At 54.5% G+C, this 15,410-nt stretch overlaps 1 protein-coding gene across 1 annotated transcript in view; it reads right to left on the reverse strand.

Annotated features, from left to right (window-relative positions):
* Positions 1-15,410, reverse strand: part of SPATA13 (spermatogenesis associated 13) — a 66,858-nt gene that overhangs the window by 860 nt on the left and 50,588 nt on the right. Inside the window, 6 exon segments of the mRNA XM_008060026.1 lie at positions 2,517-2,591; positions 6,483-6,855; positions 9,399-9,528; positions 12,118-12,350; positions 12,639-12,818; positions 15,241-15,407. Of these exon segments, the coding sequence (XP_008058217.1) occupies positions 2,517-2,591; positions 6,483-6,855; positions 9,399-9,528; positions 12,118-12,350; positions 12,639-12,818; positions 15,241-15,407 (1,158 nt within the window).

The following is a 15,410-nucleotide window of genomic DNA, read 5'->3' on the forward strand; positions in this document are numbered from 1 at the left end:
AAGGATCGCCGGAGCCCAGCAGGTCAATGCTGCGGTGGCTAGGAGCGTGCCACTGAACTCCAGTCTGGGTGATGGAGTGAGACTCCAACTCAAAAACCAAACAAACAAACAAAAAAACCCAGACTATCCAGCAGCCACGTAAGAAACACTCGTATCCAGACACTGTGGGTGGATCTTGACACAGTCACCTCACTGAATCTTCCCAAAGCCCCAAGCAGGGTGCGTTACGCCAATTTGACAGGGAAGAAAAGTGAAAACCAGAGAGGTTGTGTCAGTCCCCCCAGGTGCGCAGCGGTGAGTGGCAGAATCAGAACTGGACGCACACTTGGGATGACAATAAAATGCTTCCCAGCCGGGCTCAGTGGCTCAGCCTGTAATCCCGCGCTCTGGGAGGCTGAGGTGAGTGGAGTGCCTGAGCCCGCGGGTTCGAGACCTGCCTGGGCAACTTGGCGAGACCTCATCTCTACAATAGATCAAAAAAACTAGCCGGGCGTGGTAGTGCGCGCCTGTAGTTCCAGCCACTCGGAAGGCTGAGGTGGAAGGATCACCGGAGCCCAGCAGGTGGAGGCTGCGGTGGCCAGGAGCAGCCACTGCACTCCAGTCTGGGCGACAGAGTGAGACTCCAACTCAAAAAAAATAAAATAAAATGCTTCCCACAGAAGCCTGCAGTCATGCTGCCTTGGCCCAAACCCTCTGCTGCTCTCTAGCTCTGAAGTTATTTGGCTTCCCTGTGCCTCAGTTTCCTCATCTTAAACATGGGGATCACAGCACCTACTAAGTTGCTAGGAAAACTAAGAGTTAATAGACGTAAAGTGAGACAGGTATGGTGTCTGGAATCCCAGCACTTTGGGAGGTGGAGGCGAAAGGATTGCCTGATTCCAGGGGTTCCAGACCAGCCTGGGCAAGTTTGCAAGACCTCGTCTCTACAATAAGTCCAGAAAAATTATGTGTGGTGGTACATGTCTATAGTTTCAGCTACAAGACTGAAGTGGAAGAATTGCCTGAGCCCAGCAGGTCAAGACAGCAGTGACTTTGAGCATGTCCATGCACTCCAGCCTGGGCGACAGAGCGAGACTCCGACTTAAAAAACAAAACAAAACTGGGTTATATCTAACCTGTGCAATTGGGTGGAAGAAGCAGGGGACACAGTGTGACTTTGATAAGGAACTCTCTTTGGGCACAGCCCTGCCTGGGGTTAACTGCCCCTTGTTTTTTGCTTTTCAGTAAAGAAATGTCAACTAGACAAATGTCATAGGGCAAATTCCCGTCAGAGGACAAAGTTGGTCTGAATAAAGTTTCCAAGGCCACCATGCACATCTCTGGAATACAAATCGTATTCTCCAATTCCTGGTGGGCCACATCATTTGTACAATCTGCACTGCAGAAAAATCTTTGTGCGTCCAGACCCCTGGGGACACAGCCTGGGCACGGGGGTTTCCGAACAGCTGCCCAGGTCCCACTAACGTGCAGACTCGCTGTTCTGAATGTGTTCACCTGCTTGTCTGCTTGTATTCAACTCACTAAACTTTCCTTTTCTTTCTTTCTTTTTTTTTAGGTGTGGATCTTGCTGTCACCCAGGCTGAAATACAGTGTCACCATCATGGCTCACTGCAGTCTCCACCTCCTGAGTTCCAGAGATCCCCCGCCTCAGCCTCCCAACTAGCTGGGATGACAGATGTGCACCACCATGGCTAAATTTTTTTTTTTTTTGAGTTGGAGTCTCACTCGGTCACCCAGATTGGAGTGCAGTGGCCGCTCCCGGCCACCACAGCCTCGCCTGCTGGGCTCCGGCGATCCTTCCGCCTCAGCCTTCCGAATAGCCGGAATTACAGGTGCGCGCTACCACATCCGGCTGATTTTTTGATTTATTGTAGAGATGAGGTCTCGCTGCCCAGGCGGGTCTCGAACCCACGGGCTCAGGCAATCCACTCACCTCAGCCTCCCAAAGTGCTGGGATTACAGGCTGAGCCACCGAGCCCGGCTCATGGCTAAATTTTAGATGTTTTTGTGGCACAAGGTCTTGCCATGTTGTCCAGGCTGGTCTTGAATGCCCTGGCTCAAGCAATCTCCCTGCCCTCAGCCTCCCAAAGTGCTGGAGTGACAGCCTAAACTTTCATTTATTTTCTTTCCTTCTTTTTTCCCTTTCACGAATGAACTGATACACTAAACTTTTAGAACCCAAAGAGGCCGCAGTCCTCGACTTGCCTGGGACATGCCTGGCTGGGCGGTCAACGCCATCAGCCCCTGGGGTGGGAGCAGGTGGGTGGGTCTGCAGCCCTCTGGCACCACCTCTGGGGGCACGCCCTATGCCCACAGTCCCCTTGGAGCAACCGGGTTCAAAACCAATGCACCCTAGCCTGGGCGACCCCATCTGCCTCTTGGGCTGCCTCGCCGTTCCGGGCCCACCCGCTGACTCTGAGCTCCTTTTCGCGGTCACAGGCTGACCGACTACCTGGGCCCTGTCCCCCACTGTCATCAGGACGCACTCAGGAGACGAGGCCTTCTCTAAAGCTTACCTTTTGACTTGCCTTGTCCTGACTTCTGAGCGTTCAACATGGCGAGTTTCTTCTGGTTTTCTGGAATTTCCATTCCTGGGTTTAGAGACAGACGTAACACGGATTCAGAAAGGGTGAGCGCACTTGGGAAGGAAGCCCGCCCCGCCGCCCATGTGGGCGCAACTCGAGGAAAACACCACGACCCTCAGAGAATCCAAGAGGCTGAAGACTGGAAGCAGGGACAGTGCAGGGGTTGTCGCCAGCACGGCCATGTGACCGTCCTCCACACCTGGCACTCCAAGCACGCCACACCTGGCACCATCTGTGTCCTGGGCCAGCATTCACACGGGTCACCCCACCTGCACCCTGAGGGCGGAGGCCAGAGGAGGAGGGACCCAGCAAGGCCCCAGGGCCGCTCACCCTCATTCCGCGAGGGCTTCATGACTCCGTGGCTCTGACCAAACCAAAGGCAGCGCCTGAAGTCTGGGGACCGGACCGTGGGCCCTGGCCACACAATGTGTCCTGAGCATCCCCCCACCATAACGTCCCATGGCAGGTCGATGCTGTCCCTGCCATGGGTGACAATGACAAGCCGTGGCAAGTGAGGGGAGAGACGGAAAACAGGGCCTAGGCAAGCTGAGGCTGGGGCAAAGACCCCCTCCTAACCCGGGGAGACTTCCTTGTTCCACAGCGGCAGGGCTGGCCCAGGCCCTGCCCCACTGCCAGAACCCTTCCCCAGGGATCCCTCCCTGCCTCGACTCCATTGCATGTCCGACATCTGTCCCCGATGGTCTAGAGGTCTGGTTTGAGTTCCACGCATGGCCCCTTGGCTTGTCCTGCCTCCGAGGCCCTCCAGCGCTCAGCCTGGGGCTTGGCTCTCTCTGGCCTGGCTTAGGGCACCGTCTCCAGCATGGACCCACAGACGATGCAGCTGGCGCTGGGACTGGCAGAACATTTCAGGCACAGGCCTGTGTCCTGTTCCATCCCCCCTTCGCCTAGCTCACAGTCTTAGAGGCTCAGGACAGCCTCATTCACACACCCATGGCCTCTGAGTGCCAGCCATGGAGAGGCAACGCACAGCAGGGAGTCGGGCCCTTCCTCTCCTGTGTATCGGGGACAGAGTTGGAAAGGGTCACTTTGGGAGGCCAAGGTGAGGGGATTGCCTGAACCCACGTGTTCGAGAACAGCCTAGGCGACTTGGCGAGACCTCATCTCTACAATAAATCAAAAAATTAGCCGGGTGTGGTAGCATGTGTCTGGAGTTCTGGCTACTTGGAAGGCTGAGGTGGAAGAATCACCTGAGTCCAGCAGGTCAACGCTGGAGTGGTCATGAATGTGCCACTGCACTCCAGCCTGGGCGACAGAGTGAGACTCCAACTCAAAAAAAAAAAAAGGGTCTAGGACGCCCCTGAAGGTGGGCACGGTGGTTCATGCCTGCGATCCCAGCATTTTGGGAGGCCAGGGTGGGAAGATCATTTGAGACCAGGAGTTAGAGACCAGCCTGTGCAACATAGCGAGACCCCATCTCTAAAAAACGATGCTCTCTGTAAACAATCAGTGCCCTCTCAGGAAAAATCCACACATGCCAAACTACAAACGATTTCAGGGCCTGCATTAGACAGCATGACGGGCAAAATGAGGGTTCTGTGGTCTGTCAGGCTGCGTTTGAGTAACCGCCATGTGCAGCCACCGGGAGGATTCTGGGCACGGCGGTGGGAAGAGCCTCATTCCAGGGAACTAGAGTCAGTCCCAGCCCTGTGTGGCTGTTTCTGGGAACCAGATTCCTCTGGGTCTCCAGAACATGCCACCCGACAAACAGTGTCAGGTGCTGTCGTTAGCATGGTCCAAGTTCAGGCCAACGTCCACCTGTTGGAGTGTCTCCGAGGAGATTCCTACTTCTGACAGCTTCTGACTCTAACACAGGACCCCACAAAACCGCCTGTGGGCAAGACCAGAATCCGTGGCCATGCTCAGAGCCAGCAGCCAGAAAGGACCCACAAAGCACCTCCTGGTTTCTGCCCCATGTTCCCAGGGGCAGTGGGTGGGGACAGGGAGAGACCCCTGGCTCCTCCACCCAGGACCACACGCTTCTCAAGGTGGGCACGCTGGGGCTGTGAAGGCAAGCGGCCTTCAACTCCATCCATGCTGACGGGTCTCGGGGCCTGCGGCGCCCTGACTTGCAGCCAGCAGTCTGTGCTGGGACCCCTAGGGAGCCTGGGAGGCTCCGAAACTGGGGCTGAACTGAGGCACTGCCATCGTTAAGGCCTGGCAGTCTCAGCCTCATGGGGTCAGGTGGGACCCTGGCGTCTGCAGAAGCAGGGAAGACAAACCAATGAGGCCAAGTGTGAAACTGGGCTGGGAATGGTGGGCCTGTGATCCCAGAGCCTTGGGAGGTCGAGAGGGAGGATTACTTGAGCCCAGGAGTTAGAGATGAGTCTGGACAACATAGCAAGATCCCACCTCTACAAAAAAATAAAGGCATTTTTAAAAAAAGGATTCAGCCCAGCCGGTGGCTCATGCCTGTCATCCCAGCACTTTGGGAGGTGGAGGCGAGAGGACTGTCTGAGCCCAGGGATTCGAGACCAGCCTGGGTAACTTGGTGAGACCTCGTCTCCACAACAAATCAAAAATGGTGTGGTGGTGCGTGCCTGTAGTTCCAGCTACTTGGAAGGCTGAGGCAGAAGGATCGCCTGAGCCCAGCAGGTGGAGGCTGCAGTGACCATGAGCATGCCACTGCACTCCAGCCTGGGCAACAGTGAGACTCCAACTCAAAAAAAAAAAAAAAAAAAGAGAGATTCAAGGATTCTGAGCAACAAAACTAGCAGGGTGTACCATTGGGGTCCTCCCCCGACTGTGTTGCTTTTCAGACCATCAAGCCCCTGAGAAACACTGAAGGTTCTTAAATAAAAAAAAGTGTGATGAAAACAGGAAGGGGTGCTGCCTTAACTCCCACATGAAACACGGGGCCCCTCGGTTCAGGGGTGACAGATGGGCAGTACCCAGGCCTGGGCCAGGTGGCTGGCAGAGAGACGGCCGAGGCAGTGAGCCCTCTCAAAAGTGCTCCTAGCCACTGCTAAGGGGGCTTCAGAGTCACTGGACACCACTGCTGGCCTGGGCAAGCATCACCACGGGGGCTCAGGCCTTGGGGCCACACCGAGTGGGTTGTGAATACTACCTGGTCAGGTTTCAAGAGGGGCCAGTTCTGCAAGCCTCAATTTTCTCATCTGTAAAATGGATGTAATAGTACTCACCTCACAGGAATTCAAGGAGACAATCTCCATAAATGTGCCACACAAGATCTGGCATGGGAACATTTTTTTAAAAAATTCATTTAGAAATAGGGTCTCACTTGGGCACCCAGGCTAGAATGCAGTGGTGCAATCATAGCTTGCTGCAGCCTTGCATTCCTGGGCTCAAGCCAATCTCCTGTCTCAGCCTCCCAAGTAGCTGGGATGACAGGCATGTACCATATATTTATTTATTTATTTTGAGCCAAGGTCTCACTGTCGCCCAGGCTGAGGTGTAGTGGTGCGCTCCGGGCTCATTGCAGTCTTGACCTCCTGGCCTCAAGATTTTCAGCCTCCCAAATAGCTCAGACTGCATCTGGCTTTTGGGGTTTTTTTTTTCTTTTTTTTTTTTTTTTTGTAGAGACGAGGTCTCACTATGTTGCCCAGGCTGGGCTTGAACTCCTGGGTTCAAGCCATCCTCCTGCCTTGGCCTCCCAAACTGCTGGGATGACAGGCGTGAGCCTCTGCACCCAGCTAAAACGGGGGTACGTATTGACTAGACGTTGCCTGTGGTGACGACATCTGCAGCAGTCTGCCTCGTGGGCTAGCTTGGAAGTCTTTAGGATTTGCAAAGGGGAAAGGCCTTTTCCCTCACAGCGGGCTTTCGCTGAGGGAGGGGGCTGGGTCCGACAGGCTCACGGGCCTGGCGTGCGAGGCCAGCGGGCCGTGACGACAGGACCCCACGGGCTGGGGGGCTCACCCATCTCCTGGTCCTCCTGCACCCGCCTCCTCTCGTCCGCACAGGCCTGCAGCCACCGCGCCTTGTCCTCCTGCTTCTTGGCGCAGAACAGGTGCGCCTCGCCCGTGGTCCTGCTGACGAGCTTAAAGGCGTTCCTCACCACCAGACCCCAGTCCTTGTCGCGCCCGTCCTCCAGGTCCGCCAGCTCCATGTCGTCCATGTCCATCCGGCCCTTGTAGTACAGCATGTCCCTGCGCAGCAAGTCCTTCTTGCAGGACACCAGCTGGTGGTCAAACAGGAAGAACGTCCGCTGCTGGCTCCTGCCCTGCCGGGTGACTTTGGTCAGCTCCCCGGAGTGGATCAGCTCGGAACTCCGGTCCAGGATGTCCCGTCCCTGCGAGGATGACACACACTTAAGATCTTTCCAGATCTGTGACAGGGTGCGGTGGCTCACGCCTGCAATCCCAGCACTTTGGGAGGCCGAGGTGGGAGGACTGCTTAAGTTTAGGAGTCCGAGACCAGCTTGGGCAACATAGCAAAACGCACCTCTGCAAACTAAAAATAATTTTTAAAAATAATAATAATAAAAGACCTTGCTGTTCTGATGTGGGAGAGGTCCCCAGCGCAGAAGCTTTCTCAGACCTTCTAGGGACCTGAGACAGCCCACCACCTGCTCTCGTTCACAGGTATGCAGGGTCCCAGAGGTCCTTTATTTTTTATTTTTTTATTTTTTGAGTCGGAACCTCACTGTCGCCCAGGCTGGAGCACAGTGGCATGCTCATGGCCACTGCAGCCCCAACCTGTTGGGCTTAGGTGATCCTTCTTCCTCAGCCTTCCAAGTAGCTGGAACTACAGGTGTGTGCCACCCACGGCTGGCTAGGTTTTTGATTTATTGTAGAGACAGGTCTTGCCAAGTTGCCCAGGCTGGTCTTGAACTGCTGGGCTCAGGCAATCCTCTCACTTCAGCTTCCCAAAGTGCTAGGATGACAGACACGAGCCACCATGCCTGGGTGAGAAGGATCGCCTGAGTCCAGAAGGTAGAGGCTGTGGTGGCCGTGAGCATGCCACTGCACTCCAGCCCGGGCAACAGAGTGGGACTCCAACTAAAAAAAACAAAAACAAAAAAACAACAACCTCGCTTCTCACTAGGAACTTTATCGGTCCTCTGGGTGAGTGAGTTCTGGCCAATCAAGGTATGCAGGATGAATGTGACTCGGTCCAACAGTGGCATCAGTGTCATTCTCAACAACAGCGGTAGACTGTAGCTGTTACCAGCACGGACTCTGAAGCCAGGCTGCCCGTGTGGGTTTGAATTCAGCTCTGCCACTTCCTTGCTGTGTGACCTTGGGCTAGCAACCTAACCTTTCTGTGCTTCTGTTTTCCCGTCTGTTAAATGGGTATACTAATAGTGCCTACTTCATAGGGTTGTTGAGAGGATGAGCTCATGAATGTAAACGGCACTGATCAATGCTAGCCACATGGTAAACACAATACAGGCATTAGCTATTATCACATCGCTTCAATAAACACACAGAGAGAATTTGGTGGATATATATTTTTTTTGAGCTGGAGTCTCACTGTCACCCAGTCTGGAGAACAGTGGCACGCTCACGGTCACTGCAGCCTCGACCTAGGGCTCAGGTGATCCTGCTGCCTCAGCCTTCCAAGTAGCTGAAACCATAAGCGCAGGCCACTACACCTGGCTAATTATTTGATTAATCGCAGAGATGAGGTCTCGCCAAGTTGCCCAGGCTGGTCTCGAACCCCTGGGCTCAGGCAATCCTCTCGCCTCCACCTCCCAAAGTGCTGGGATGACAGGCGTGAGCCACCAGCCGTGAATTTGGTGGATTATTATAGGCATCCATGTTACTGTCTTACATGAGGCTCACAGAGACCTATGAAGTAACAGTTCCCTCTCCAACTTGTAAACATACATCTTGCCCAGATTCCAACATAGGATTCCACATGGGCAGGGGCCCCGGAGTTCCATGCGCCTAGCTGTGCTAGTGACGGCATCTTAAGTTCCTCTGGTTGTCCCCACGAAGCTCGCTCTCCGCGGGGAGACAGAGGCTTGGCGGACAAGCAGACCCACAGATGCTCTGCAGATTTTACTTCTTCGTGGGTGTGGGGTGTAAAGTGGTGGATCCAGCAAGATGCCTCCAAATCCCTCTACTGTTGACAGTTTGTATGCCAGGGAAGCCAAGCATACAGTTTGTATGCCAGGGGACCAACCACAGGCGACTCCGGTATGTCAACGCCAGGGCAAAGGGGTAGGAGGGTAGTGGGATGGGTAAAGGTGGGAGTGCAGGAGGGAAGGCTTGATGCTGTGTCATGTAGGGGTCAAGAGGATGTGGAGTTGGATCGGGGGGTGCAGGAGGACAGGCAGGAGGGCGTGGCATCAGGTCATGCAGAGTGTGCAGCGGGTGTGGCATGAGATCGTGTGGGGCTGCGGCAGGGCTGATATCACATCAAGCAGGGGCATGCCAGAAGGCATGGGGTCAGATCACGTAGGACGTGCAGGGGGCACAGCTCCAGATAGCGTGGGGTATGCAAGGGTGCATGGCGTCAGATCAAGTGGGTGTGCAGGGAGACGTGGTGTCAGGTCATGAGGGATGTGCAGGAGGGCATGGCCTGAGACCATGTTGGGCGTGCCATCAGACTGTGTGGGAGGATGCAGGGGGCGTGGCCTCGCGGGGGGCGTGCCAGGAAGCGTGGCTCCAGGTCTTACAGGGCGCACCGGGGGCGTGGGCTCAGATCATGTGGGGCGTGCTGGAGGCTGTGGTGGCAGATCGAGTGGGAGGGCTCAGGGAACGTGGCCTCAGACCACGTGGGGAGTGCAGGGGGCGTGCCATCAGATCCCATGGGGCACTGCAGGAGGGCAGAGATGACAGAGGGTATGGGGGAGGCGTGGCATAGATCACGTGGCCTCTCACTCACCTCCCAGCCCACAATGGACACCTGCCAGCACGCGATCTTGTCTATGCTCTCCAGCTTGCGCTTGCGCTCGTTGATGAGGCAGGCCACGTGCTTCATGGCCTCGTAGGCCGCCTTTATGTTGTTGTAATCGCTGCAAGAGGGGAGGTTAGTGTCAACCAGGGAACGGACAGCAAGCCCCAGTCGCTGATTTCTACAGGAGAGTCTGGGTGATGTGACATTTAAATATCAGCCATTGTTCCCTCTTTCTCAGTCCCGATGAATAGCCCACAGTCTGCGTAGGTTATGGGGCTGACCTAATGCAACTCAGAATTCTCTGGAATAAGAATGTTTTCATTCATTTCCCAGAAATCACAATGAATGAAAGTAAATGCCATAGGAAATGAGTTTTAGTTACGGTAGCAATGGTCATTTTCACTAACACGGAAAGAACAGCTTTTACCATGACTTTGGTCCGATATAACCAGTTTTGCTTTATCAAGTAGTTCAAAAATCACTAGCCATTCTCTAATTATTTGGTCTGCACATCATTTTTTAATGCAGTTCAAGAAAGGACAGAGATGCCTGGTGTGATGGCTCATGCCTGTAATCCCAGCACTTTGGGAAGCGGAGGAGAGAGGATTGCCTGGGCTCAGGGATTCGAGACCAGCCTGAGCAACATGGCAGACCTTGTCTCTACAATGAATCATAAAATTAGCTGGGTGTGGTGGCTCACACCTGTGGTTCCAGCTACTTGGAGGGCTGAGGCGGAAGGAGTGCTTGAGCCCAGCAGGAAGAGGCTGCAGTGGCCATGAGCGTGCCACTGCACTCCAGCCTGGGTGACAGAGTGAGACCCCAACTCAAAACAAAGAAACAAAAGACAAAAGGACAGAGAGGACAGGAATACGGAGGGGTGAATTATGAAGATGCTGTTGTGGCATCTGCTTCCCCCAAAGGTCTCATTTCTGGTTGCTTTCCATACACTAGATACACCAAGCTGAAACGTCCTCCCCAGCAGGCCCTGTCCCCACGCCCCCTAAAACTGTAGGCACCGTGCAGACAGACCCTGCTGTGGTCCATACACAGGCTGGAGCAGAGTGCCAAGCCCCTGCCCGGTCCACATTCGGGTTTTGCTCTGCGTGAAAGACTGGGCACGTGTAGCCCAAATGTCCGCTAATGGGCCATATCTCTTTGTCCTGTGGCCACTCGCAGGACAGCAGAGACTGCAGCTCAGCTGGAATGAATCTGAAGATCCTGCCCAGTCGGGAAAAATGCCTTGGAAGCAGATTCTATTGTCTGTTTACCAAACACAAGGACACTCGGCTCCTGGAAGTCCCTGGCATCGCCCAAGCTGACTCTGCATCTTCAGACAGGCCTCATCACACTCAGAACAGGGGAGACAGCAGGGACGAAAATGACCCAAGGGGGCCGCCAACACGGGCACAGAACCCCACGGGGCCTCCAGCAATGAAGCCATGTTGCAAAATAAGATCTTTTGGACAATTCCAGAAAAGAGGCAGAATGTCATGGCTTTGGAGAATTTTTGCTTTGTTTTACTTAAGACAAGAAAATGGGCTTCTGGTCATTTCCTTTTTACTTTTTTTTTTAATAGCCAATATCTGCAAATGCTGAGTGAAAAATGTCCTTTAAAGAGAGAAAAATGGTGAAACCTCCTCTCTAATAAAAATATTAGCTGGGTGTGGTGGCGCATGCCTGTAGTTCCAGCTCCTTGGAAGGCTGAGGTGGAAGGATCACCTGAGCCCAGCAGGTCCAGGCTGCGGTGGCCGTGAGCATGCCCCTGCACTCCAGCCTGGGCAACAGAGTGAGACTCCAACTCAAAAAAAAAAAAAAATTATTTTTAGAGGCCCAGACCATACCCCTAGAGATTCTAGTTCAGAAAATCTTGTGTGGGGCCCAGGAATCTGAGAAGTTTTTTTTTTAAGAGATGGCGGTTCTTACTATGTTGCCCAGGCTGGTCTTGAACTCCTGGCCTCAAGCGATCCTCCCGCCTCAGCCTCCCAAAGTGTTAGGATTACAGGCATGAATCATCATGCCCAGCTATGAGTAACTTTATATAAGTTACCATAAAGTCACTTTCTACCCTAAATCTTGCAGCTGAGGAGAGCAGGAGGGGAGGCTATCCCCCTGCACTCGCTGGCCTCACTCATTCAAGAGGTCTTTAGTCACCACTGAGTAGCCACAAGAGCTATTTATAAAATACACGAGACCATAAGGAACAGCGGCACAGCCACAGACCCCGGCACCAGGACCCGGCTTGAGAAGCACCCTGGGCTTCCCGTCCCTAGGAGCGGGCATTTTGCAGCCGCTGCATAGCCAAGGTCAGGAGTCCGCTGTGCTTGCTCTAAACAGTTGGAACCTTCTCCTGCAAAGCCCACTGAAAGGGCGAAAGCTGACAGTAAGTTCCCCTGTCGCTGCCAGGGACTCTTTACCTATAGAGTTAGAGCTGCCTGAGGGGTAAGAGTACTGCCCATCCCCTGTGCCTGCACCTGTCTCTCACCCTCCCCTCCCTTCCCTCTACCTGCACCCTCTCCCCCCTCCCTCTTTTGTTCCCCCTGCCCTCCCTCCCCAATGCTATGCTCCCACCTTCCTCTCTCCCTGTACCCCCCACTGCCCCATCTGTCTCCCTCCCCTGTGTCCCCTCCCCTATGCCCTCTGCCGCGCTCCCTTCCCATTCCCCCTCCCCATCTCCTCCCTGTGGGTCCCACCTCGCACTAGCCCTCACCCGTGTTCCTGCGTGGTGTACTTGAGCAGCTCAGCCAGCTGCAGCGGGTACTTGCAGATCTTCTGCACAGGCGTGAGCAAGAAGCCGTCGATGGCAATGTCAATCATCTGCTGCAGCAGACGGCAGGCCTCGAAGAAGTGGCGGTAGCGGCCCTGCTTCATGAGGCCCGCCAGCTCCAGGCAGGCGCCCGGGTGGTTGTTGCAGTACTCAGAGTAGATGGCAAAGCCCTCTTGCTGGGGAGAGCGGGGTGGCGGTCAGCGCCAGGCCAGGCCGCCCGCGGGCCTCTCCAGGCAACGCCCGGGACCACCGCAGGACGGGGGGGCTGCCCATGCCCCAGCCAGGCTCAGGGGGTCGGGAGAGGCTACCCAGGACCTGGCACCCCGGACCCGTCCAGCCCGCAGGCCTTTGCTGGCCGCCCTCACCAGAGGCAGCCTGACCTCCGAGTGGCCCGGCGGGGGCAAGAGATACTCGCAAAGCAAAAGACACCCCTGGCCCCTGCAATCGAAGAGCGGCGGACTTACGTGCTGGAGAAAGCAGGAGCCGATCTCGCTCAGGTGCGGTTCCTCCTTGTTGTACCGTCTCTCCAGGTCTTTCAGAAACGTCCTCTGGAATCTGTAGATGTCTTCGATGTTTCCGAAGATGGTGGCCAGCTGCGCGACGGAGAACATGCCCGTGTGCTTGCGGCACTGGCGGATGTAGCCCTAGGAAGGAGAGCCAGCTTTCTCCTCCGTCCGGAAACTCGAGGAGACGGCTGACTCAAACGACACAGGCCTTCGGGCCCAGAGGCAGAATCTTGGAGCGCATTTTAACCCGGAAAAGTTGCCTCAACCTCCGTGGGTCCACGATGAACCAACCGCACTCCTGTGACTACGACTTGCCAACGACATTTTGTAAAAGGAAGGGCAGCATGAGGGTTTGTGTGGCTGGGTTTAGAATCCAAGACCCCACGCAACGCTTCCAGAGGCAGAGGCCAAACGCCAGTGCCAAATGCCAGCGAGAGCGGGTGTGGTCCCACGTCTTCCCCAAACCCCCGAGAGACCCGTTCACCCATTGCTAATTCCATTTCACAGCCGAGAAGACTTGTCGAATGCGGGATGTCATCACTTACCCGAGAGAGAATGCGCTCCGAGCACTGTCCGACAGGCACAGGCCCAGAACCTCTCCCCGTGGACCCCTCTACACCCACCTTATACAGACAGCAAATCTGAGGGTCTCTGGGCACTAATGAACTCCCCTTGCACAGCACCGTGGTTAGACTACGACCTGGGTTGCATTAGTGGGGAAGGGGCTGTCCACACTATAGTAATTGCCTATAGTTACATGGGAGTAATGTATATGTTACACATGGAAGTTTTAGATATGTGATTGTTTCCTCTGAAACAGCATCATGCCATTGAACAGACGAAACTGACCACATGGTTGAAATGCACACCACTGGCCATTTGGTATGATTTTTGTTTTGTTTTGAGTGGGTGTCTTACTCTATCGCCCAGGTTGGAGGGCAGTGCCATGCTTACGGCCATGGCAGCTGCGACCTACTAGGCTCAGGTGATCCTCCCGCCTCAGTCTCCCAAGTAGTTGGAATTATAGGTGTGTACTAGCACACCTGGCTAATTTTTTTATTTATTATAGAGATGAGTTCTCACCAAGTCGTCCAGGCTGGTCTCGAACCCCTAGGCCCAGGTAATCCTCTCGCCTCTGCCTCCCAAAGTGCTGGGATGAGAGGCGTGAGCCAACGCGCCCAGCTTGGTATGAATTTTAACAGAAAATTCTGCTCATTTTTCAGACTGTCTGGGTGGCAACCCCAACCCCACCACTCAACTTCTCTGTGCCTTTGTTTCCTCTTCTGAAATGGGGGCTAACAGGATCTGTGCAGCGAGAGTGCTGTAGCTGAGTTCATCTAGGGAAGGGGTGGCATGGAGTTGGTGCCAGAGTGTGCCTCTTATTTTCCCAAAATGCCACTTTTAAGACACTTCCTTCACCGCACGTGGATGCAGAACAAGACGGCAGGGGCACAAAGACGCCGCACCCTGGTGTCCCAGGGGCTGGCTCATTCCACAACAGAGTGGGCTGTCCTCTGGCTTCTGCCTGTCTTCAGGGCTGAATGGTCACCATGGAACAGACAGTGCTGCATCAGCACCCTCAGCTGGGAGCGCTGGAATGATCCGGCCAGGCCAGTGGCAGCTTAGGGTGACGCTCATAAAAAAAATTCATAAATGCAAAATACCACGGGAAGAAAAACCCCCCTATCAGATACATACCTACTAGCGGTGAGCTCTCTGAAACTGGGACAACACCAGAAAATAAAACTTATCGCTGAGTATCATGACCCCAGGGAATACAGGCTTGGCTATCACCAGGAGATACTCATTTTTTTCCCCCGTCTGTGTCCAAATGACTCAGAGTCTCATCTGTGAGTCAGGAATTAGATGCCCTGGGATTGCAGATAGTAACAAACCTTTGATTCCTTGTAAGTGAGGGTCTTGCCCTCTGGGGAAGTCATTTACTTTGAATAATCTCAAGAGGCAAATCCTGAAAGACAGTGTTGCAGTTTCCCTAAAAGAGAATTGGGTTGGCATGGTGGTTCTTACCTGTAATGACAGTGCTTTGGGGGGTCAGGCATTCGAGACCAGCCTGGGCAACATAGTGAGATTCCATCTCTAATACATAAATTAAATGTATGCAATGGCATGTGCCTATAGTCCCAGCTTCTTGGGAGGCTGAGGCTGGAGGACTGCTTGAGGCCAAGAGTTCAAGGGTAGCCTGAGCAACATAGCAAGACCCCGTCTCTAAAAGTAGAAAAGTAGCAAACATTTGCCGGGTGTGGTGGCGCTTGCCTATAGTCTCAGCTACTTGGGAGACTGAGGCAGGAGGATCGCTTGAACCCAGGAGTTCGAGGCTGCTGTGAGCTATGATCACGCCACTGCCCTACAGCCTGGGCAACAGAGCGAGACCCTGTCTCTAAAAAGAAGCAGAAGAAGAAAGAAAGAATGGGCCACACCAACAGGCAGGTCAGCCACAGCCACTCGGATGGCAGGTGCCCATGAATCTGTGCAGAGGGCGGAGGAAAGAGGAGGGTCCCACGGGGCTGGGGGCGTGGGGAGCCCACGGGCTGGCTCCCACCTCACATATGTCCCTGAGGTGCTTGATGTACACACGCTCGGTGTCCATGATCTCCCGGATGACGTTGGTCCGCATCTGGTGCTGGCTCTCACAGGGTCGGTGGCGGCCCTGGCTGGCCTCTGCGCCCGGGCCCTCGCCCCGCTGGCCACTGGAGCTCTCCGACAGCTCTT

Source organism: Carlito syrichta, unplaced genomic scaffold, assembly GCF_000164805.1.
Source record: "Carlito syrichta isolate Samal-C Ts95f unplaced genomic scaffold, Tarsius_syrichta-2.0.1 Scaffold304477, whole genome shotgun sequence".
NCBI lineage: Eukaryota > Metazoa > Chordata > Mammalia > Primates > Tarsiidae > Carlito > Carlito syrichta.